The 24,358-nt window shown below is 42.6% G+C and overlaps 1 protein-coding gene across 1 annotated transcript; it reads left to right on the top strand.

Moving 5' to 3' along the window:
- Positions 1 to 399: 399 nt before the first annotated feature.
- On the top strand, positions 400 to 24,019 carry LOC149464478 (keratin, type I cytoskeletal 47 kDa-like). The gene is made up of 9 exons (XM_089674447.1): positions 400 to 877; positions 5,113 to 5,241; positions 9,979 to 10,061; positions 13,718 to 13,874; positions 16,866 to 17,027; positions 18,400 to 18,525; positions 20,922 to 21,142; positions 21,479 to 21,516; positions 23,805 to 24,019. Exons 1-9 carry the CDS (start codon positions 626 to 628, stop codon positions 23,933 to 23,935), a joined length of 1,299 nt encoding a protein of 432 aa, XP_089530573.1. The 5' UTR covers positions 400 to 625; the 3' UTR covers positions 23,936 to 24,019.
- Positions 24,020 to 24,358: the final 339 nt, after the last annotated feature.

Below are 24,358 nucleotides of genomic sequence, written 5' to 3'. Positions count from 1 at the left end.
AGTGTAGGAAGAGCAGTCACGTCCCAAGCTCCTCCAGCAGTCGTTATATGATATGGCTGGTGCAGAGTTATATATAGAGCTTCTCAGTATATACCGGGGCTGTGTAAACCTGAAAAAGAAATAAATGCAGCAACTCGGGTTTGGAAAGCCTTTAGATCCTGATTATTTGCTGCATTTCCCAACAGTCAAGACCTTTTTAAGCCCAATCCATGGTCATATTCCATAGGATGTTACAAGGACAGAAATAATAGTAGAGGCACCGATGAAATATAGTCGGCAGCTGCTGCAGGTCTGTAAATCCCAGAATTAGAATCTGCTCCTTTAAAGACGTTCAATGACAGCTGCGTCTTTTAATTCTTCAACACTTTTCTCTTCACAAAGGTAAAGCTCCCTTTCCATGGAAATACAGTAAAACGTCAGGAATTCGTGGTACTCCCCAGACAAGTCAAGCCTGTTTACTTGCAGGAATGTTCTTTTGTATAGACAAGCAGCTATGAGGGTCCCTGGTACAGATAAGAATGCAAGCCCTCCCCCTCTGTTGGGTATATAAGACAGGGCAGAGGGGCCACAGACTAGTTCACCCTCCTGCACGCTTCACACTTGTCGCTTCATCCCTGCCGGAAAAATGATGAGCTTCTCCACCCGCAGTATCAACCAGTCTGGCCGCTTTGGTGGGGCTAGTGCTGGAGCTGGCATTCCCAGGGCGCGCAGCTTGGCAGGAGGTGCTGCCAGTGTCAGGGTGTCCTCTGCCAGCTTTAACATGGCAGCCCCTGCCTTTGGTGCTGGATTTGCAGCCCAAGAATCCGGCGCTTTAGCTGTCAACGGCAAAGAGACCATGCAGAACCTGAACGACCGCCTGGCTGTCTATCTGGAACGGGTAAGGACAACCGCATTGTAATATTTGATCACATAACCAGCTTGCAGCTAGAAGGTATATCATGCATCTGGGCAGCACAGTGGCTAAGTGGTTAGCACTTCTGCCTGGCAGTACTGGAGTCGCTGGTTTGAATCCCAACCACGGCACCACCTGCCTGGAGTTTGCAGGAAAAATGCTTGGAGCACACATGACATATGCACTTTATTTATGACTCATACTAATGAATCAACCTGACAGCTGTTCTTTTTTTCACAATGTAGTATACAACAGTGACATCATTATACATTTTTAAATTATATTATTATTATTATTATTATAATACAGGATTTATATAGCGCCAACAGTTTGCTCAGCACTTTACAATATAATGGGCAGCACAGTGGCTTCCACCTGGCAGTACTAGGGTCGTTGGTTCGAATCCCAGCCACGGCACCACCTGCCTGGAGTTTGCATGTTCTCCCTGTGCCTGCATGGGTTTCCTCCGGGTACTCCAGTTTCCTCCCACACTCCAAAGAGATGCTGGGAGGTTAATTGGATCCTGTCTAAATTGTCCCTAGTATGTGTATGTATGAATGTGAGTTAGGGACCTTAGATTGTACACCCCTTGAGGGTTAGGGACTGATGTGAATGTACAATATATATATGTAAAGTGCTGTGTAAATTGATGGAGTTATATAAGTACCTGAAATAAATAAATGCGTCACTTTACAGATTCAAGGTTTAGCTTTTGGGTGTGACAGTAAGCCTAGGGCCATGCATGGAATGAATAGCTATAGGCTTCATTCACGTGCCAGAAAAAATGCATACACAAGTGTTTTTTTAACTACTTATTATATAGCACCATCAATTTATACAGTGCTTTACATATATATTTTGTACATTCACAGTCCCTAATCCTCAAGGGGCGTACAATCTAAGGGCCCTAACTCACATTCATACATACACATACTAGGGACAATTTACCTACCAGCATGTCTTTGGAGTGTTGGAGGAAACCCACGCAGGCAGAGGGAGATCATGCAAACTCTAGGCAGGTGGTGCCGTGGTTGGGATTTGAACCAACAACCCTAGTACTGCCAGGTGGAAGTGATAACCATTTAGCCACTGAGCTGCCCTACTTGAATTCCAGAAGATTTTACCCCATTCATGACCAGGCCATTTTTTTGCAACTTTGTCTGGTAAGTGTGCAGTCATGCAACACTGTACCCAAACAAAATTTATATAATTGTTTCACCCAAATAGAGCCCTCTTTTGGTGGTATTTGATCACCACTGGGTTTCTTTATTTTTTGCGATACAAACGAAAAAAGACTGCAAATTTTCAAAAAAACAATGTTTTTCACTTTCCGCTATAAAACATATCCAATGAAAAGATTAAAAAAAGAGAAAATGTCTTCATCAATTTTGGCTAAAATGTATTCTGCTACATGTCTTTGATAAAAAAAAAATCCCAAAAAGTGTATATTGATTGGTTTGTGTAAAAGTTATAGCGCCTACAAACTATGGTGTATATATACACTGCAGTTTATTTTTAATACTACTAACGGCGGTGATCATCGTCTTATAACGGGACTGCGATAGTGCGGTGACCAATCTGACACTAACTGCCACTGACATCACCAGTGACATTAATATGGTGATCAGTGTTAATGCTGTACACTGTCACTGTAGTAATGACACTGGCTGGGAAGGGGTAACATCTAGGGCAATCAAGGGGTTAAATCAGTGCCTAACTGTGTAATGTGTGTACGGTGTGCTGTTTTTACTAATCATCTCTTAGTTTCTCATCCCTGCTTTGCAGGGATGAAAAACTGAGAGAATCATTGACCAAGACTTGCTGACAGGCTGCTGCTGTGTACAGTCATAGCGGGAGTAGGCGAGTTGGGGCGACACGCCTGAAACCTGGAAACAGGCAGCTAAGTATGGATACGTTGCTTTGCCTGTGCGGGCCGCTCGTACGCGGTTGAGTGGTGCGCAAGGGTTTCATTACAGATCTGAATTCCACTGCATTGTTTTCAAGGGAGCCGTTCACACATGTGCAGGGGCGGACTGACCATTTGGAAACTCGGGAACTGCCCGAGGGCCCAGGGTCAGTAGGGGGCCCCATGAGAATACCTTTTTCATAGGCATTTTTGAGTTTGGGCAAGGGCACAGGGGCCCCATGATCCCCTATTGCCCAGGGGCCCCATGTGTTGTCAGTCCGCCCCTGCACATGTGCTTAGACATCCGTAATTAAAATGCAATTGTATGTTTTTTTTTATGGCCAAGTGAATGATAGTTATTCATTCCTATAGTTATTCATTCCATGTGTGGCCCTTTGCTCGTCGTCACACACAAAACCTTCAGCCCTGGTTCGGCACATTGCATGTGATTCGCACAGGAACCGCACGGCATTCCTGCGCAAATCACATGCGATGTCTGTGTGGTGCGATTTCAGCTATACATTTTGTATGGCTCAAATCGCATCCGCACTAAAAAGTTGCAGGACCATCGCACCCATGCAATGCGAATTCTGCCAATTGCACTGCGTTTTGCGATCTGTTTCGGGGTGTTGTAAATATAACATTGACACCCGTACCAGATCGCATTGATGCTGGCGATTGCAATGCGGTGCGGGAAATGTACAGGATTCACTGCGTTTCCTGCACCGCATTAGTGTACCAGGGCTGAATTTGCGAAGTGATGCATGTAAAGTATACCCTATAGCGTTTTTACTCATTTAGATGCAAATATTTTAACGATCATTACACGGGAACTTTTCTCCTAGAAGACGGGTAAAAGCATCAGTAACATTTTCAAGGCTGTGTGAATGAGACCATACTGGTAGGTTTTTGTAGTTCACATTAGGACTGCAGCTTAGGGTGACAACTCTACTCCTTCATACAGTACAGTGGAATGACATTGTAATGTTTTATCAATAGACCCCTTAAAGCATATGTGCACTCAAGAGCAACAATATCATATATTGCCTCTTACCAGTCCTTAGATTTGGTGGCTGCATTCTTTTTATTTTTCAAGTCTAGGCTCATTTTCTGCAAGTTCAGAATTATTCCAGCATGCCAGAATCCTGTTTGTGCATTGAAGTAACATTTAAAAACTCTTATCAACCTTCTCAGCTATGCTCTGGGAACTGCATGTCATGGAGAGAAAGAGAGGGGAGGTCTTTGCAGTCCAAATCAGGAGAAAAAAACCAACGCTGCTCCTCCATAGATCCAGTGAGTCAGCGTGGTCACCCTAGGACAGGGAGTGGAGTGTGTTATTGGCAGGATCACCAGGTGGAATTGAAAAAAAAAAACGAAAACAAAGACAGAAACTACATTTAAGGACTGGTAGGCTGCAGTATATCATGTTTTTTTCTGTTTTGGGGTTTGGATATGCTTTAAATCATTTTGCTGCTGAGGGATGTAATTGAATTGCTTGTTGAAAGGTTGATTTCAGTGTGCTGCAATCAGATGAGTGCCAAATCTTCCAGTGGAAAATAAAATAGCATTTAATGTTTATTAGAAATATAACAAAAGTATAATGTATGTATATACGTGCAAATAATATAAGGCCCAAGCTATATAAATACCTGTACTTGGATACACAGAATATAACTGGATACTAACATTTATAGGTAAAGTTGATCCAGGGAATATCCGATTGCCTCTCGGGGGATCAGGAAGGAATTTTTTTCCCTGCAGGAGCAAATTGGATCGTGCTTTGCTGGGTTTTTTTTGCCTTCCTCTGGATCAACTGTGGGTGTAGGATTATAACTTTTTTTTTTTATGGTTGAACTGGATGGACTTTTGTCTTTTTTCAGCCAGACTAACTATGTAACTGTACTCAGTAATAAATTATGTATAGAAAAGAGATTTTATTCCACGGTAGCTTAAGCTTGATGTTCCACCCACAATAATAATGATCATAATAATAATAATTAAAAAAAGAATAATTTATTAAATAATAATGCAAATAATAATAATTTTATATATATATATATATATATATATATATATAGTATATAACTAACCAGTTATTTATTCTTTTTTTACTGTTCCGAATGTACTAAATTGAAAACAAACATGGATGCTCGGATTGGATGCTCCACTTTTCTTGCCTTTTTGCATTGCCAAGCGGCATGAACCTCATCCTGTGACAATGCAGAGACATACATATACCACATTGCAGGCTTACACAGAGAGTGATGAAGGTTTTCTTGTGTATTTAGTACAGTTTAATATTGTGTTTCCTCAGGTCCGATCTCTGGAGACAGCCAACAATGAACTTGAATTGAAAATCCGTGAGTTCTACGACAGAAAATCCACCGTCAGCGCTTTTGACGCAAGTGGGTATTCTGACACCATCAACAAGCTGCGCTCTCAGGTAACTGGCTTGTCCTTTTAGATTTTATTTTTTTTTAAAAGGATACAAAATCTAAATTGCAGTATAATGTGGATGAGAAAGATTTATTCTGGCTATCTTTAGATTCCTATGTAAAAATGAAAGGTCCTCTATAAAAGTAATATTTTCGGTGAAGCCTAGTGAGTCAGACTTGGAAACTCCAACAGTGAGATCTCCATTCCAGTTCTGCTCCTGTCCTCCTGGGCGTTCCAGTTGTTTCTGGCACCTTTGTGCAATCCAGCTACTCCAGCTACATTCTTCATAATATAATATAAATGAAGCCAACAGGGTTGGTTGGAAGTCCTCATGATGGTCAAAGCAACAGTGTAGACCCACAAACCCATCACAGATATCCCACCAATATCTGAGAGACAGAAGCAACTGTCAGGTAGTTTATACTCCCAGAAAGATCAGTTTTGGGTGGGGCAACTCTGTAAAATAAAAAATATAGCTTCCTAACCTGCCTAAATATTATTTAACAGCTTATATAGTGATTTTTTTTTCTGCCCCTGTGTAGCTTACCTAATGTTGAATTTCAGATGTGATCTTTATTACATACTGTAGGTACATTGGTCCAGCTTGGATGAATGTAAGTATGTATATGCCATGCCATACCGGTGGAATTCCTGTGGAAGTGGAGAATCACTTCAGTAGTTGCAACTACTATAGTGATCCTCTGGGTCACATGCATAGGGGTTGCCCTGCTGCATAATTAACTTAGGGGAAAGATCGCTCTGCATGGGAGCCAATCACAGGCAGGGAGGTGAAGTCACAATCTCCACTTCATCCAATCAATGAATGCTTTGCAGTCATTGAGAAAAATGTAGGATGTTCTGTGAATGGTGCCTTTGACAAGTGAGGGACCCCCCTATGCAGAGGAGTAACTAGAACCTTCAGGGCCCCAGTACAAGAAACCATAAAGGGTCCCCCTGATCCCCCACCAGCTCCTCCCCACAGTAGCGGATAGCCGGGGCCCGGTTGCAAGTGTGACCTCTGCCACCCTGGATCCGCCACTGATGTCAGTATTAGTTGTTTTTTTTTGTTGTTATTTAATTTTTTACAATTTTATTTATTTATTTATTTTGTTTACAATTTTATTTTTTACAAGCCCCATTGGGGAGCTTTGGTGAAATATCAGGGGTCTAAACAGACCTCAGATAATTCACCTTTGTGACAGAGAAAGGAGATTAAGGACACGGCCCTCAGTCTCTATCTCTGCAGCCTCAGCTGTACAGAAAGAATGGACAGGAATAGCTCTGTACAGAGCTTCCCTTCACTTCACAAACTGAAGCATAGTACACACAGTTTACTATGCCTCAGTTATGAATGAACAGAGTCAGTGACTCTGTTCACTAAGACAAGGAAGGGGCTGGTAAATTACACATTTACCTGCCCCTTCCTCGCATTCCATCCTGATCGATCTTCCGCAGCAGCCAGCAGAAGAGGGGAACCCGGCAGCGCTGCAAGGCATGGGGGGGCTTTCAAAAGAAATACATGTCTAACAAATGATGCACTGATTTGCATGTTCATGAGGGAAATAAGTATTTGATCCCCTATCATTCAGCAGGATTTCTGGCTTCCAGGTGTCTTTCATACAGGTAACAAGCTGAGATTAGAAGCAGTCTCTTAAAGGGAGTGCTGCTAATCTCATTTTGTTACCTGTATAAAAGACACCTGTCCACAGGAGCAATCAAACAATCAGATTCCAAACTCTCCACCATGGCAAAGACCAAAGAGCTGTCCAATGATGTCAGGGACAAGATTGTAGACCTACACAAGGCTGGACTGGGCTACCAAACTATCGCCAAGCAGCTTGGTGAGAAGGTGACAACAGTTGGTGCAATCATTCACAAATGGAAGAAACACAAAACAACTGTCAGTCTCCCTAGGTCTGGTGCACCATGCAAGATCTCACCTCGTGGAGTGTCAATGATCATGAGAACAGTGAGGAATCATCCCAGAACTACATGTGAGGATCTTGTCAATGATCTCCAGGCAGCTGGGACCTCAGCAGGGGATCAAATACTTATTTCCATCACTGTATATGCTTCAGGGCTGTCTCCCAGTGAATTCATAGCCCTGTGTAAGCTCACATCTTACACAGGGCTTTCCATCATTACTGGTGGATGAACAGAGTGGCGGGGCAACGCACAGGTCATGATGACTGCCTTAGACCCTGGAGTGGCGGGGCAACGTACAGGTCATGATCACAGCCTTCGACCCTGGAGTGGCGGGGCAACGCACAGGTCATGATGACTGCCTTAGACCCTGGAGTGGCGGGGCAGCGCACAGGTCATGATGACTGCCTTAGACCCTGGAGTGGCGGGGCAACGCACAGGTCATGATGACTGCCTTCGACCCTGGAGTGGCGGGGCAACGCACAGGTCATGATGACTGCCTTCGACCCTGGAGTGGCGGGGCAACGCACAGGTCATGATGACTGCCTTAGACCCTGGAGTGGCGGGGCAACGCACAGCTCATGATGACAGTCTTAGACCCTGGAGTGGTGGGGCAACGCATAGGTAATGATGAATGCCTTAGACCCTGGAGTGGTGGGGCAACGCATAGGTAATGATGACAGCCTTAGACCCTGGAGTGGCGGGGCAACGCACAGGTCATGATCACAGCCTTCGACCCTGGAGTGGCGGGGCAACGCACAGGTCATGATGACTGCCTTAGACCCTGGAGTGGCGGGGCAACGCACAGGTCATGATGACTGCCTTCGACCCTGGAGTGGCGGGGCAACGCACAGCTCATGATGACAGTCTTAGACCCTGGAGTGGTGGGGCAACGCATAGGTAATGATGACTGCCTTAGACCCTGGAGTGGTGGGGCAACACATAGGTAATGATGACAGCCTTCGACCCTGGAGTGGCGGGGCAACGCACAGGTCATGATGACAGCCTTAGACCCTGGAGTGGCGGGGCAACGCACAGGTCATGATGACAGCCTTAGACCCTGGAGTGGCGGGGCAACGCACAGGTCATGATGACTGCCTTAGACCCTGGAGTGGCGGGGCAACGCACAGGTCATGATGACAGCCTTAGACCCTGGAGTGGCGGGGCAACGCACAGGTCATGATGACTGCCTTCGACCCTGGAGTGGCGGGGCAACGCACAGCTCATGATGACAGTCTTAGACCCTGGAGTGGTGGGGCAACGCATAGGTAATGATGAATGCCTTAGACCCTGGAGTGGTGGGGCAACACATAGGTAATGATGACAGCCTTAGACCCTGGAGTGGCGGGGCAACGCACAGGTCATGATCACAGCCTTCGACCCTGGAGTGGCGGGGCAACGCACAGGTCATGATGACTGCCTTCGACCCTGGAGTGGCGGGGAAACGCACAGCTCATGATGACAGTCTTAGACCCTGGAGTGGTGGGGCAACGCATAGGTAATGATGACTGCCTTAGACCCTGGAGTGGTGGGGCAACACATAGGTAATGATGACAGCCTTAGACCCTGGAGTGGCGGGGCAACGCACAGGTCATGATGACAGTCTTAGACCCTGGAGTGGCGGGGCAACGCACAGGTCATGATGGCAGCCTTAGACCCTGCACCTATTAAAACAAGTCAGCATTGTCAGCTCCTATATTTCTCTCCAAAAAAGGTAACTTAAAAAAAACTCCAAGGTCACCTTTGATATAGTGCAAGGACCTTAGCAAACGTTATTGCAGATTCCTATCTATATTGTCTTGGTAGATGGTGTGCATACAGGTTGAAGCTTAGAGGATCAGCATACCTTGAGATGTGTGCCATTATCCAATCACATTGATGATCACCAATATGGGTCCAAAAGTTTTAATGAACGATCACATAGTTACAGCAAGGCAACGTTTCGGAGTCTCGCAGGACCCCTTCATCAGGCATGTGACGAAGGGGTCCTTCGAGACTCCGAAACGTTGCCTTGCTGTAACTATGTGATCGTTCATTAAAACGTTTGGACCCATATTGGTGATCCTCGGTGTGATGGTGACATTCTCCCTTGCTGATTCTGTTCGGTTCCAGCCGATGGTTGCTGCAGCACACACTTATACACACAGCCATTTTTAACACAGGAACATGTGCATTTGGATTGTACACTTGCATTATCCAATCGCAGTCATCGCTGCATCTGACATATACATAAAAAGGGTCATTGCTAAAGTTACTGCACAGGAATTCAGTGCATATCTGGGACTGCCAGACCCCATACAACAGTCTCCATGTAACTTGACCTAAGATTCCATAAGAGAGATAGAAATCCCATGACAGCTGGGGGGGGATGGGGATTCTTTCTGGGCGTTCTGACCTTAAAGCGCGCTCAGTGCAGAGAACTTTAACTTGGTGATGACAGTTATGGAAAATCAAGGATGGCTGCAGGTTGACTTGAAAAGCAAGTTTAAAAATAAGTTTTCATTTGGAAACAGCTTGCATGTCAGTTTTGTTTCTAAAAATGTAGATGTATTTTTATTATACAGGATTTATATAGCGCCAACAGTGGTGTTGTAAAGCAACTTCTGTTTTATATTCAGTAGCCACTGACAAATATAAACTAGCTGCAAAACGACATAAAAGCAGTAGGTGGCGCAAGCAGCCTTCCTGAAAATGTTTTTTTTTTTATTCTCTCAATATGCGATAGCAATCATTAAAATGAAAAATATATTTAACATGAAAAAACACAATAATTGTGTATCTATTTATGTTTATTCACAATATATCTCCCCTTTTCCTGCAGATCCAGGATGCCACCATTCAAAATGCCCGGCTCGTGCTGCAGATCGACAATGCCAAGCTGGCTGCTGATGACTTTAAGATTAAGTAAGTGATTACATGTTGGACTCTATATAGAGTATGCCTGTATGCAAGGATTATGTCATATTATAGCACAATTCTATTTTATTGTTAGAGGGAATATACACTCACCGGCCACTTTATTAGGTACACCTCGTTAGTGCCAAGAAAATATCCCGCACACCATTACACCACCACCACCAGCCTGAACCGTTGATACAAGGCAGAATGGATCCATTGTTTCATGTTGTGTACGCCAAATTCTGACCATCTGAATGTCGCAGCAATCAGTCTGCCCGTTCTCCTCTGAGATCAACAAGGCATTTTCCTCCACACAACTGCCACTCACTGGATATTTTCTCTTTTTTGGACCATTCTCTGTAAACTCTAGAGATGGTTGTGTGTGAAAATCCCAGTGGATAAGCAGACCAGCTCGTCCGGCAGCAACAACCATGCCACATTCAAAGTCACTTAAATCCCCTTTCTTCCCCATTCTGATGCTCGGTTTGAATTTTAGCAAGTCATCTTCACTGCATTTAGATGCCTAAATGCATCAAGTTGCTCTCATGTCATTGGCTGATTAGCAATTTATGTTGCCAAGCAATTGAACAGGTGTACCTAATAAAGTGGCCAGTGACTGTATATTATTATGTGTTATGACATAATGTGAGTAAAAATCAAAAATTGGGGTTGCCACAGAACAGGATTAGAGACAGGAACAGGGAAAAAAAAAAGCAATGTTTGAACTGGATAAATGTCCGGTGAAAATTGTTAACCACTTCAGCGCCACCCTATAGCAGAAATACTGCTACAGGGTGGCAGGGATGCTCAAAATCACGTGTATACAGTCAGGTCCATAAATATTTGGACATCGACACAATTCTAACATTTTTGGCTCTATACACCACCACAATGGATTTGAAATGAAACAAACAAGATGTGCTTTAACTGCAGACTGTCAGCTTTAATTTGAGGGTATTTACATCCAAATCAGGTGAATGGTGTAGGAATTACAACAGTTTGCATATGTGCCTCCCACTTGTTAAGGGACCAAAAGTAATGGGACAGAATAATAATCATAAATCAAACTTTCACTTTTTAATACTTGGTTGCAAATCCTTTGCAGTCAATTACAGCCTGAAGTGTGGAACACATAGACATCACCAGACGCTGGGTTTCATCCCTGGTGATGCTCTGCCAGGCCTCTACTGCAACTGTGTTCAGTTCCTGCTTGTTCTTGGGGCATTTTCCCTTCAGTTTTGTCTTCAGCAAATGAAATGCATGCTCAATCAGATTCAGGTCAGGTGATTGACTTGGCCATTGCAGAACATTCCACTTCTTTCCCTTAAAAAACTCTTTGGTTGCTTTTGCAGTATGCTTTGGGTCATTGTCCATCTGCACTGTGAAGCGTCCAATGAGTTCTGAAGCATTTGGCTGAATATGAACAGATAATATTCCCGAAACACTTCAGAATTCATCCTGCTGCTTTTGTCAGCAGTCACCTCATCAATAAATACAAGAGAACCAGTTCCATTGGCAGCCATACATGCCCACGCCATGACACTACCACCACCATGCTTCACTGATGAGGTGGTATGCTTAGGATCATGAGCAGTTCCTTTCCTTCTCCATACTCTTCTCTTCCCATCACTCTGGTACAAGTTGATCTTGGTCTCATCTGTCCATAGGATGTTGTTCCAGAACTGTGAAGGCTTTTTTAGATGTTGTTTGGCAAACTCTAATCTGGCCTTCCTGTTTTTGAGGCTCACCAATGGTTTCCATCTTGTGGTGAACCCTCTGTATTCACTCTGGTGAAGTCTTCTCTTGATTGGTGACTTTGACACACATACACCTACCTCCTGGAGAGTGTTCTTGATCTGGCCAACTGTTGTGAAGGGTGTTTTCTTCACCAGGGAAAGAATTCTTCGGTCATCCACCACAGTTGTTTTCCGTGGTCTTCCGGGTCTTTTGGTGTTGCTGAGCTCACCGATGCGTTCCTTCTTTTTAAGAATGTTCCAAACAGTTGTTTTGGCCACGCCTAATGTTTTTGCTATCTCTCTGATGGATTTGTTTTGTTTTTTCAGCCTAATGATGGCTTGCTTCACTGATAGTGACAGCTCTTTGGATCTCATCTTGAGAGTTGACAGCAACAGATTCCAAATGCAAATAGCACACTTGAAATGAACTCTGGACCTTTTATCTGCTCATTGTAATTGGGATAATGAGGGATTAACACACACCTGGCCATGGAACAGCTGAGAAGCCAATTGTCCCATTACTTTTGGTCCCTTAACAAGTGGGAGGCACATATGCAAACTGTTGTAATTCCTACACCGTTCACCTGATTTGTTTCATTTCAAATCCATTGTGGTGGTGTATAGAGCCAAAAATGTTAGAATTGTGTCGATGTCCAAATATTTATGGACCTGACTGTATATATATCTATATATATATACACACACACATGTGATTTTGCACTTCCGTGTAAGAGGCATTCGCGAGCCACGCGCACGCCCTACCCGCTCCACGATTCGCGGCCTTGGCTGTCAATCAGTGATTCCCCGCCGGCACCTGGTGATTGCCCAGTATCATGGACGGGGGAGAGACCTGTATGTAAACAATGCAGATCTCTCCCCTGTCAGGTCCTGCACACAACTTTGTATGGCTCTGCATAGCAGAGCCATACAGAACAGTGTGCTTACAGTGTAAAGCACACACAGCCCACATAGCAAAACAGCACACAGTTAACCCTTCCTGCCCAGTGCCATTAGTACAGTGTCAGTGCTTTTTAATAGCACTGATCACTGTATTGGTGTCACGCGGGATGTCAGTGACACCAAGTCAGTTCCCCCCCCAGTGTCAGAATGCCCACGACAGTCCCGCTATAAGTCGCTGATTGCCGCCATTACTAGTAAAAATCAATCCCAGTATATATACCGCCATTTGTAGACGCTATAACTGTCACATAAACCAATTAATTTACACGTATTGGGATTTTTTTTTAGCAGGGACATGGAGCAGAATACATTTTGGCCTAAATTTATGACAAAATTTGATTTGTAAAATTTTTTTACTGGACATGTTTAATAGAAAAAAGTCAAAAATATATATATATATTTTTTTAAATTGTTTTGTTTATAGCACAAAAAACAAAAAACTCAGAGGCGATCAAATATCACCTAAAGAAAGCTCCATTTGTGGGGAAAAAAGGCCGTAAATTTCATTTGGGTGCAGCGTTGCATGACCGCGCAATTGTCTGTTAAAGTGACGCAGCGCCGTATCGCAAAAATATCCTGGTCAGGAAGGGGGGGAAATCCTCTAGAGGGCAAGTGGTTAAAGAGGGCATTTCCATCACTTCCTTTTGTCTCTAGAGGAGAGGAAGTAAAGGGAAATTTCCCCAATGGGACACAGATGTAAATAAAAAATAGGACAGGTTTTTTATCATTGTAAGCTTGAAAGAGCAGGGCCCTCAATCCCCTCATGTTCTGTATTGTATTGGTATTGTTCTGTCACATGTTCTGTCCCCCTTTGTAATGTACAGCGCTGAGCGAACTATTGGCACTTTATAAATAATGTATAATAATAATAATAATCATCTCCAAAATGAAGAAAAAGGTTTTAGTTTCACTTTAATACAAAAGTAGTAGATAACTTAATTTAATGTGCTCTGTCGCCACCTGCAGGTATGAATCAGAACTGGTCATCAGGCAAGGAGTGGAGACTGACATTACTGGACTCCGCAGAGCCCTGGATGAACTGACTGTCAACAGATCAGACCTGGAACTAGAGATCGAGGGCCTGAAGGAGGAGCTGATCTACCTGAAGAAGAATCACGAGGAGGTAAGCTTACCGAGTGCTCTATTATTAATGCAAAAGATAGATCAGTGTTTCTCAACCTTTTTTCAGTCAAATCACCCTTTAAAATTATGGATAGTCCCGAGCAGGGGTGGACTGACCATTTGAAAACTCGGGCACTGCCCGAGGGCCTGGGGTCAGTAGGGGGCCCCATGAGATTCCCCTGGTACCTTTTTCATAGGCTTTTTTGAGTTTGGGCAAGGACACAGAGGCCCCATGATCCCCTATTGCCCTGGGGCCCCATCAGTTGTCAGTCCGCCCCTGGTCCCAAGGCACCCTTTAAAATTTCAGAGAGTCTTCAGGCACCCCATTTTAAAATGTGAAAAACTATTCTAATAGATTTATATAATGCAGCAACGTCCACACATGTAGGAAACCCAACATTAGAGGTGATTTATTCTTCCAAAGCAAATACACTTCTGCACACTGGTACTGACTAGTATTCTAATGTTTCTTTTCTCCCTCAGTTTTTCTCCATCACTGAGCTAATGTGACCCCAGCACTGATGGAGGGGGGCAGGGGAGGGTCAAACTAGGATGCTGTGCAGGCAGCTGACATCCTCCTTATCAACTGATGATGTCATTGGTTGTCAGGACGCTGGTGGCTAGAAGGTTGTAATGGTGCACAATGAAAACCTGTGGCTTTGTGTAACTAAAAGGCAGGCTTGTTCCACCCGCTGGCTTGTATCCAAGTTTTGGACAATTTTTAGACATTTTGCCAAGGCACCCCTGATGAAACCTCAAGGCACCCCAGGGTGCCTGGGCACCCTGGTTGAGAAAGGCTGAGATAGAGACTGTGCATCTTACACACTTTATTGACATTTTTATCAGCCTTAAGCAATCTTTCTGGGCTCAGGTTGTGCTTTTTATTCCAACACTAAATGGCTCTAATTTCAGCCAAGCACCATCCAAGTAGATTTTAAAATTGACTGAACCAGGAGGAAAATGATTGGCCGACCTGTGACCGCATCCTCTCAGATAGAGTCACTGTATTCAGGTAGATGCGGGTGCTGTGGCTGCCTAAATACAATAGCTGGCAGTGGAGATTCCTCAACCACAGTATTAATACACAGAAAAAAAAAGTAGAGAGTTGCCAGTCTTCAAGGTTGATTTATTTTGTTTTTATATCCTCCACATTAAGCTATGTATATTATCTTTTGCAGTTTTTATAACATCCCCTTCAATATAAGCAATCAGTCTCCTGTATGGAAGTAAACAGTCCAAAATAGACAGCTGCAGATACTGACCCATCAATGGAGTGCCTTATGACACTTGACTCTTGAGAACAGACCCATACAGCTCTGTTATAGTGGATTGAGTCCCCAAGGCACAGATTTACAATGGTTGTAGACCCTTCCATATACCCAGTAAAGTGGAGTGAGTGATGACACAAATCCACCTACATAAGTTATACCTGTTTATCTGCAGTTTTCTCTTCTCTACATCCGTTCAAAGTGCTGCATTTATAAAGCTTGCCTGAGAGTTCAGAAAACAGCTCAAATGAAAAGCCATATTCAAAACACACACACACACGTTTGGGCACCCCAGCTAAAAATTTGTATTAATGTGCATAAAGAAGCCAAGGAAAGATGGAAAAATCTCCAAAAGGCATCAAATTACAGATTAGACATTCTTATAATATGTCAACAAAAGTTAGATTTTATTTCCATCATTTACACTTTCAAAATAACAGAAAACAAAAAAATGGCGTCTGCAAAAGTTTGGGCACCCTGCAGAATTTATAGCATGCACTGCCCCCTTTGCAAAGCTGAGACCTGCCAGTGTCATGGATTGTTATCAATCATCGTCTGGGAAGACCAGGTGATGTCAATCTCAAAGGTTTTAAATGCCCAGACTCATCTGACCTTGCCCCAACAATCAGCACCATGGGTTCTTCTAAGCAGTTGTCTAGAAAACTGAAACTGAAAATAGTTGACGCTCACAAAGCTGGAGAAGGCTATAAGAAGATAGCAAAGCATTTTCAGATGTCAATAGGCTCTGTTCGGATATATATATATATATATATATATATATATATATATATATATATATATATATATATATATATATATATATATATATAGACACATACATACTGAATGTTGAAATGCATTTTTATTACAAAATATATGAAAAATATTTTTAAAAATACAGTTCAAATATACTGTATCCAAATCTACATTTTTGGAATGCATTTACAACTATATATAAAAAGATATGTTAAAACGATTATTTTATATGTTAACAAAAATCTGAAAAATATATATAAAAAAAAGATATTTTTTAAAATATATATTTTTAAATATATTCTTCAGATTTTTGTTTAGCATCTAAAAAAGTAATTTTAACATATATTTTTACATATATTTGTAAATGCATTCCAAAAATGTAGATTTGTATTTTTAAAGACATACAGTATATTTGAAATATATTTTTCTTCCATATGGGAGAGAGCAGAGAGCTGAGAGCTCAAGTTGCACTCTGCGGAGCTCAATCAGGAGAGCTCTGAAAGCTGATTGGAGGAAAGAGACATACCCCCTCCACACAGCTCCAAGGAATAAAGCTGAGGCTGTCAAACTGCTGGAGGTCCCTCCCCTGTCACCATTTTTCTCTTGGTGTCAGGAAAACTTGTCAGAGATGATTCATGCTGGTAGCAGAGGAATGGGGCAACAGACAGGAATGACACTTAGTGCTCTTAATTGAGACAAGTACACACTATAGAGGGATATGCTTTGTTCATATTTCATGTCTGAGGTTTAATGTTTCATAAATGTGCCATGGACCTGATTATGCTGCACCATGGCCTCAGATAAACAGAGGAGAAGTGAAACGTGAATAGAATGAATGAATAGAACAGAATAAGCCCATCGCTAAAAGTGGGGTTAATAGGTTCAAGCTTTAAGTGATGAACGGTGAAGATAATTCAGTTTTGCGGTGTATTCTTGCTGGGCTCTTACCATATTCCTTTATGTTTCAGGACCTTGCTGCTTCCCGGGGATATTCTGGAGGAAAGGTTAATGTTGAACTGGATTCCACTCCAGCAGTCGACTTGTCCAAGGTGCTTTCAGATATGAGAGATCAATATGAGAAAATGGTGGAGAAGAATCGGCAAGAGGTGGAGACCTGGTATAGGGGACAGGTATGTGGCAAGGGCACTTTGTACTTGAAACAACTTTTAGAATTTCAAAGTTCAAAACCTCAAATCTGTAGCCAGTATCTCTGTCTGAACGTATTACTGTCTGTGTTCTGCCTGGAAAGTGCTGACCATTGTCAGTGAAATAGAAAGTGATGATAAAGCCAAAATTTGTCATTGTACTCAAACAGAAGGTGGAGAGCAATCTTCCAATGTGATCCCATTCCATTAACCATCATCTAAGATGGCATTTCCCCTTTACTATGAAGAGCTCTCTCACTTTTTGTTGCATCTTTGAGACAAGAAAGATACAGTATTTCCCCAATAGGACACAAACAGAAAAATCTGAAAAGGTTTTACCCATTCCAAACACAAAGTTAAAGCGGAGCTCCACCCAACAGGGGAAATTCTGCTTTAAGCCTTTGTCTCCCGTTCCCCATTATCCTCTTCGCGCCGGCCGCACGCAAATGTGCGGCCGGCCGGTGTCTGGGCCTTGACGCCGAGCGGCCGCACATTTGCGTGTCCAATTAAGAAAAACATTTGCTGAGAGCGCGCACCCTGCGCACTCCCAGCACACATGTCCGGTACGCACGGAAAGGTCCCGATCTCCTCTTTTGATCGGGACCTTTCCCGATCATGTGACGGCGAATCACGGCAGTCCCATGACCCTAAAACCCCGCCTCCTGGCTTCTGAAACCCTTAAAGGGCCGAGAGGCGCCAAGGGATTAAGGATTGGCACCTTTGGGGAGCGGGTACCCGAATTTGACAGGTATCTACTCCCACGGCAATCGGAAGCGGGAAGTTGTCCCCCCCCCCCCCCCCATAGTCTTCTGGGACACGTGACAGGTCCCAGAAGACTACGGGGGCCATTCACAAAGCGCAGCGCTTCTCGAGCATGCGCAATGGGCACCCGGCTGTGAAGCCACAAGCTGTCGCAGCCGGGTACCCACACTGAAGATGCCGGCGCCAGGGAGAGAAGACAGACGGTGAAACCAGCCGTGGTGAGGACACCGCTGGACCGAGGAACAGGTGAGTAGCTGTATTTTAAATGTAAGCAGCTACAGTTTTTGTAGCTGCTGACATTTTTTTTTTTTTTTTTAGGTGGAACTCCACTTTAAGGCTATAAGAACATATTGGGTTGTCTACACCTGGAGGTATATAAGCCACAAAAGGTCTTTTTTTTAGATAACTGGACCACGTGGTTAGGTAACGTCCCAACCAAAATCGTTTGGGATTTCAAATGGGGAGGATGAATAATTTAGCTGCATAATGTTTGGATCTATTTGTAGAATGATCATTTCAACCCTTTCTGAAGATTACTAATCTAGAGGCTGTTCCCGGTTCTCCAAGTTTAAGAAATCCTTATTCCCTTCCACAGAGTGAAAGCTTCAACAAGGAAGTCGCCGTTTACCAAAAAAGCTTCCAGGTTTCCAAATCTGAGGCCACAGAACTGAGACGCACATTACAGAACCTGGAGCTGGAGCTTCAGTCCCTCCTTAATATGGTGAGTGTACCAGTCTCTTCATCTCCTATCACAGAGAGAAATACACGTAGGCCTCTTCATTACTCCACTTTCAGCATTACCATGTGCAGGCTTAACACTTGCCTGTCACATGCTACTTGTATAGGTTACACCAAGGCTGGACTAATCCCAGGGACCAGATAACTAATGCACCTTAAAAATCACAGCTGGTTCCTAACTTTTGCAGTTTCTCTAGTTGTTCTCAATAGAGCGAGTTTCTAATCAGAATTCTGCTGGCTGCTGGGTTGGATAGATTGACTCCTGAAGTCCATAATAATTTGTCCATCCCCGGCTTACACCATAGAAAGCTTTTTATTCTGTTTAGTGATTGACCACTACCCTTGGTGATCAATCACCATCAGAATTTTAGTAGGATGACTGAGGTATTGAAAAATTACCCTTGTAGCTTTAGATTTAAAGGTTACGTGTACTTTAACCACTTGCCCTCCAGAGGATTTTCCCCCCTTCCTGACCAGGCCATTTTTTGCGTTATGGCGCTGCGTTATTTTAGCTGACAATTGTGCGGTCGTGCAACACTGCACCCAAATGAAGTTTGCATCCTTTTTTGTCCCATGAATTGAGCTTTCTTTGGTGGTATTCGATCGCCTGTGCGATTTTTTTTATATTGCGCTATAAACAAAAAAAGACTGACAATTTTGGAAAAAAATAGCAAAAAGTCAAAAATATTGTTTGGGGTTTAACTAGTTGCCGACCGCAGTTACACTGCGGACAGCCAGTTCTGGGAGGCCGTCATATGACTTCCTCCCAGAACGTGCTATCCTGCAGACACAGCTGATCACGTGATGTGGTAAAAGGCCAATCACAGCTGCCTTTTACTACGCGATGAGCCGTGTCCAATGCAACGCTGATCACCGGGAAATGCAATTGCCGGTTCTCGGCTGCACATTCCTCACGCTGTCAGAGCGTGAGGAAAGTACTGCCGAGAACCGGCAGTTGTCAGAGCAAGGATCGGCACCGATCATCAGGGCACTGATGATCAGTGCCCTGATGATCAGTGCCCAGCAGTGCCACTCACCAGTTCTGCCCACAAGTGCCCGTCCACCTATGCCCAGCAGTGCCGCCAACTTGTGCCCAGCACTGCCACCCACTTGTGCCCATCAGTGCAGCCCTGCAGTGCCGTCAGTCAGTGCCCAGCAGTTGCGCCAGACAGTGCCCAGCAGTGCTGCCTATCAGTACCCATCATCAGTGCCACCTATCAGTGCCACCTCATTAGTGCTTCTTATCAGTGCCAATCAGTTGCTCCTATCAGTGCCCATCAGTGCAGCCTCATCAACGCACATCAGTGCAGCCTCATCAACGCACATCAGTGAAGGAGAAAAATTACCTGTTTGCAAAATTTTATAATAGAAACAAAGAAACTTTTTTTTTTTCAAAATTTTTGCTCTTTTTTTTGTTTATAGCGTAAAAAGTAAAACACGCAGCGGAAAGTAAATACCACCAAAAGAAAGCTCTATTTGTGAGAAAAAAAAATTATAAAAATTTCATATGGGTATAATGTTGCATGACCGCGCAATTGTCATTCAAAGTGCGACAGCGCTGAAAGCTGAAAATTGGCCTGGTAAGGAAGGGGGTATAAGTGCCCGGTAGGCAGGTGGTTAAACATGTTCCAGTAAAAAAATTAAAAGAATCAAATTTCATCATAAATTTTGGACAATTATGAAGAGAACAAAAACCCATCCACCCTTACATTCTCCTCCTGGTCTCTGAAACCTGATTTCCCACGGGATCCCCATACTTCAGTGTTTGTATATGCTTTTGCTCCATTTTAGTCACACTTTAATCATTGCCTATATTGGGCTGGCAGGACTAAACCAGCATTTCTTAACCTTTTTACCCCCAGAGGAACCCATAAAAAAAAATTTAGGTTGAAGGAAACCCCATGCTAAAATAATTTATCAGAGGCCAGACAGCTAAACAGATCATTGGTGCCATGTTGTTGGGTGTACCAAGTGCAGTTGGCCCAGAGGTCAATCAGCCACAGTTAGGTAACCTCTGGAGGAACCCTGTTTGAGATTGGCTGCAATAAACCATGTGAATGAAGTTTGGAGCATAATCTGTGGACACATTGGTCAAGATGGGTTACAAAAAAGATGGCAGTTACAAATACAGAGGCATGAGAGGTCCATATAGTAAAGGTTATTGCTGCAGACGTTGGGAAGGAGGCTGTTTGTGAAATGCTTACTTAAAGCCAAACTCCGAGCAAACACAATTAACAATAATTAAAACGTGGTTAGTAAGACTTTATATGGTTATGATTTCACCATTATTGACTATATTGGTTCTCATTTTTCCTTAATATGACTATGGCCAGACCAATGTTGACTGTGTGGATTATATTTTTTTGCTTTTGTTTTCAGAAACAAGCTTTAGAAGGCTCATTATCAGAAACAGAAGCTCGCTATGTAGCAGAAATAGCAAAACTCCAGAATATAATTTCCCAAATAGAACTCGACCTTCAACAAGTCAGGTCAGACTCAGAGCACCATGGTCTGGAGTACAGAACACTGCTGGACATCAAAACCAGGCTTGAGCAGGAGATCGCCACCTACAGAAGACTGCTGGACGGAGGAGATGCCAGGTAAGGCTTTTATAAATCCCCTTAAAATATAATAATATACATTTTTCAGTTTAGTACATAAAATGCTTCAGTTCCCGTAGATATATTGAACACAGATGTCTGAGTATGTAGAACATTAAGTGACACCATAGCTTTGATTAAAAAGAAACATTGGCTCTTTTTTTTTTTTTAATGAGCAAAACAATTCTTTTTTTCATGTGAGAACCAAAACATGTTACATGTAATTGTTTTTTTTTTTTTTTTTTTTTTTTTTTAAAGTGCAGGTAAGAAGGCTGCGACTCGGGCGGAAGCCATTTGAATGTTTTAAATATCTTTTTTTTTTCTCTCTCTTACCAGCTTTTCATCAGTTCAGCAATTGGAATCATCAGACAAAGGTAAGTCATTGCTACATTTCAAACAAACAATCAATTGCACAGAATCGGCAAGACACAGCTTTTGTATGCAGACGTGTGCCTAATAAAGATAGAAGGCCTTGAGACATGGGATGAGCATGGCAGTCAGGGAACCAGCAGCTTCTAACAAAAAAAAGGACAATGACAGCAGCTCAATATATCTGCAGTGACAGGTTCACTTTACAGGGTTTCTTCTGTTAGGCAACTTTATACTAGCTAATATCGGGACAGGACAATATAATTAAATCTGCATCATAAATGAGTGTAATAATTAGAATATACACAATAAAGAGGATATTTAAATTAATGTTTGCGTTATTACTGTAATGTTACCCTGCCCACGTATGCAACAGACATATTGACTGACAATCTCTGCACAATTGTTTTTATATTTTCCAAGGGTGACCAAAAATTGGATCAATTTATAATGTCAGGTTGGCCCTTTGTTGGTAAATTTAAAGGCAATTATACAGTCAGATTGTAGCTTGCAAATGTAGCTTTAAGGCCACTATAGACAATAAAGGGAGGCTGGACTGGACATGCAAGAACATCTAGTTTTCCCTTTGGTCATCTGTGCCAGCCATTGGGTTCTTTAACAAAGCAACTGTCTGTCTTTATCCCATAGACTGGTCCTTCTATCAGGGATAAAACACTTGTGATCATACAAGGTGCACAATACAGGTCAAATCAATATAACCAAAGCTTTCATACATGTCATCCAATCACTATATCCAAGGATTTCATACACGTCCAATCACTATGTCCAAGGATTTCATACACGTCCAAGGATTTCATACATATATCCAAGGATTTCATACATGTCATCCAATTACTTTATCCAAGGATTTCATACATGTCATCCAATTACTTTATCCAAGGATTTCATACACGTCCAATCACTATATCCAAGGATTTCATACGTCATCCAATCACTATATCCAAGGATTTCATATGTCATCCAATCACTATATCCAAGGATTTCATACGTCATCCAATCACTATATCCAAGGATTTCATACGTCATCCAATCACTATATCCAAGGATTTCATACGTCATCCAATCACTATATCCAAGGATTTCATACGTCATCCAATCACTATATCCAAGGATTTCATACGTCATCCAATCACTATATCCAAGGATTTCATACACATCCAATCACTGTATCCAAGGATTTCATAAATGTCATCCAATCACTGTATCCAAGGTTTTCAAACATGTCCAATCACTATATCCAAGGTTTTTATAAATGTCATCCAATCACTGTATCCAAGGTTTTCAATCATGTCCAATCACTATATCCAAGGATTTCATAAATGTCATCCAATCACTATATCCAAGGATTTCATAAATGTCATCCAATCAATACATCCAAGGATTTCATAAATGTCATCCAATCAATATATCCAAGGATTTCATAAATGTCATCCAATCAATATATCCAAGGATTTCATACATGTCATCCAATCACTGTATCCAACGATTTCATAAATGTCATCCAATCACTGTATCCAACGATTTCATACATGTCCAATCACTATAGCCAAGTTTTTCTTGTTCAAACTTTTTATTGAGGTTTCAAGTAATGTGACATACATATAATATTCAAGGTATGTTCACAATAGGAAAAAATAATAGCATGAGGCCTGGTGGCCAACTTTAAAGGTCTAACATATGCAAACAGAAAGGGAAGCGCAATGAGTGGGAGTGAATAATGCAATGTAGAAGGAGTGAGGCATTATTATATGGAAACCAATGAGTGGTGCTCCTAGGACTTGTGGGCAGATTCCTAGAAAGGCAAAAGGAGAGGATAGGAATAGTGTGAACTCTAAGCCTTGGTTGCTCCTCCACATACAATGTGGTTAATAGCCCTGCATTGTACATGATGACACAGAGGAACCACCCAATCACACCCCATATCTTGGGGCAGAAGAGAACAACACTGGAATCTGCCAGACTGAGGTGCAGGGTATAAACAATACATGTTATTCCCGCACTCTCAGACTAAATGAGCATTTATTCCTAACAGTGCAGGAGGGTCCACTGCAAGGGCAGATTTTGTCTAATTCCTGGAGATCTGCTTTAAATCAGCCATTTTCTGGCCATATATAAGTAATCCTGTGAATGTGCCATGAGAGTGATCCCTGTGGTCCTGAGAGGTTTTCTATGACATTGATCCCATATATCTCATAATTAGTACATTGCCTCTGCATGCTCCTGTGTCAGTGATGGAGAACCATGTTACTTCATTCTTTCATTTGTCAACTAGGTGTAAAAATTGTCAGCAAAGAAGAATCACAGAGTTCCAGCACCAGGATCAAGGTGAAGACAGTAGTGGAGGAAGTGGTAGATGGGAAGGTGGTATCTTCCTCAGTGAAAGAGGTGACTAAGGACTCCTAACCCCCTCCATAACGGCATCAAGGAAACGCTAGAGAACTTTATCTAAAACCGAAAAATAAAACACTTTATGCATCTGCTCTGCAACCAGTTTATGTGTTTTTACTCTATTTATGATATATTGATTAGGAATTTTTGTAAAATCTTAAGCTGCCCATAGATGTATGAAGGAATCCTCCCTGCTGTGTCATTGTATTCTGACAGGGGGACTCCTTCATGGCTAGAATACACTGATCAGCGCTGCAGCTGATTGGCTAATTGAACACAAATTTTCCAACAGTCCCATTTGAGTAGATTTGATGGCCAGTCCACTCCTCTTGAACAGGAACTGACAAAGATGGATGAAATTTGAACGGTTCCTAATTTCGATTTCTCAATGTCTGGAAAACTCCCAGGAATGTTGCCAAGGACGTTGCTAAGAGATGT

This window comes from Staurois parvus, unplaced genomic scaffold (genome assembly GCF_062004578.1).
Source record: "Staurois parvus isolate SC_StPar_1 unplaced genomic scaffold, SC_StPar_1.0 ptg000151l, whole genome shotgun sequence".
Lineage (NCBI taxonomy): Eukaryota > Metazoa > Chordata > Amphibia > Anura > Ranidae > Staurois > Staurois parvus.
This window is presented reverse-complemented; position numbering and strand designations above follow the sequence as displayed.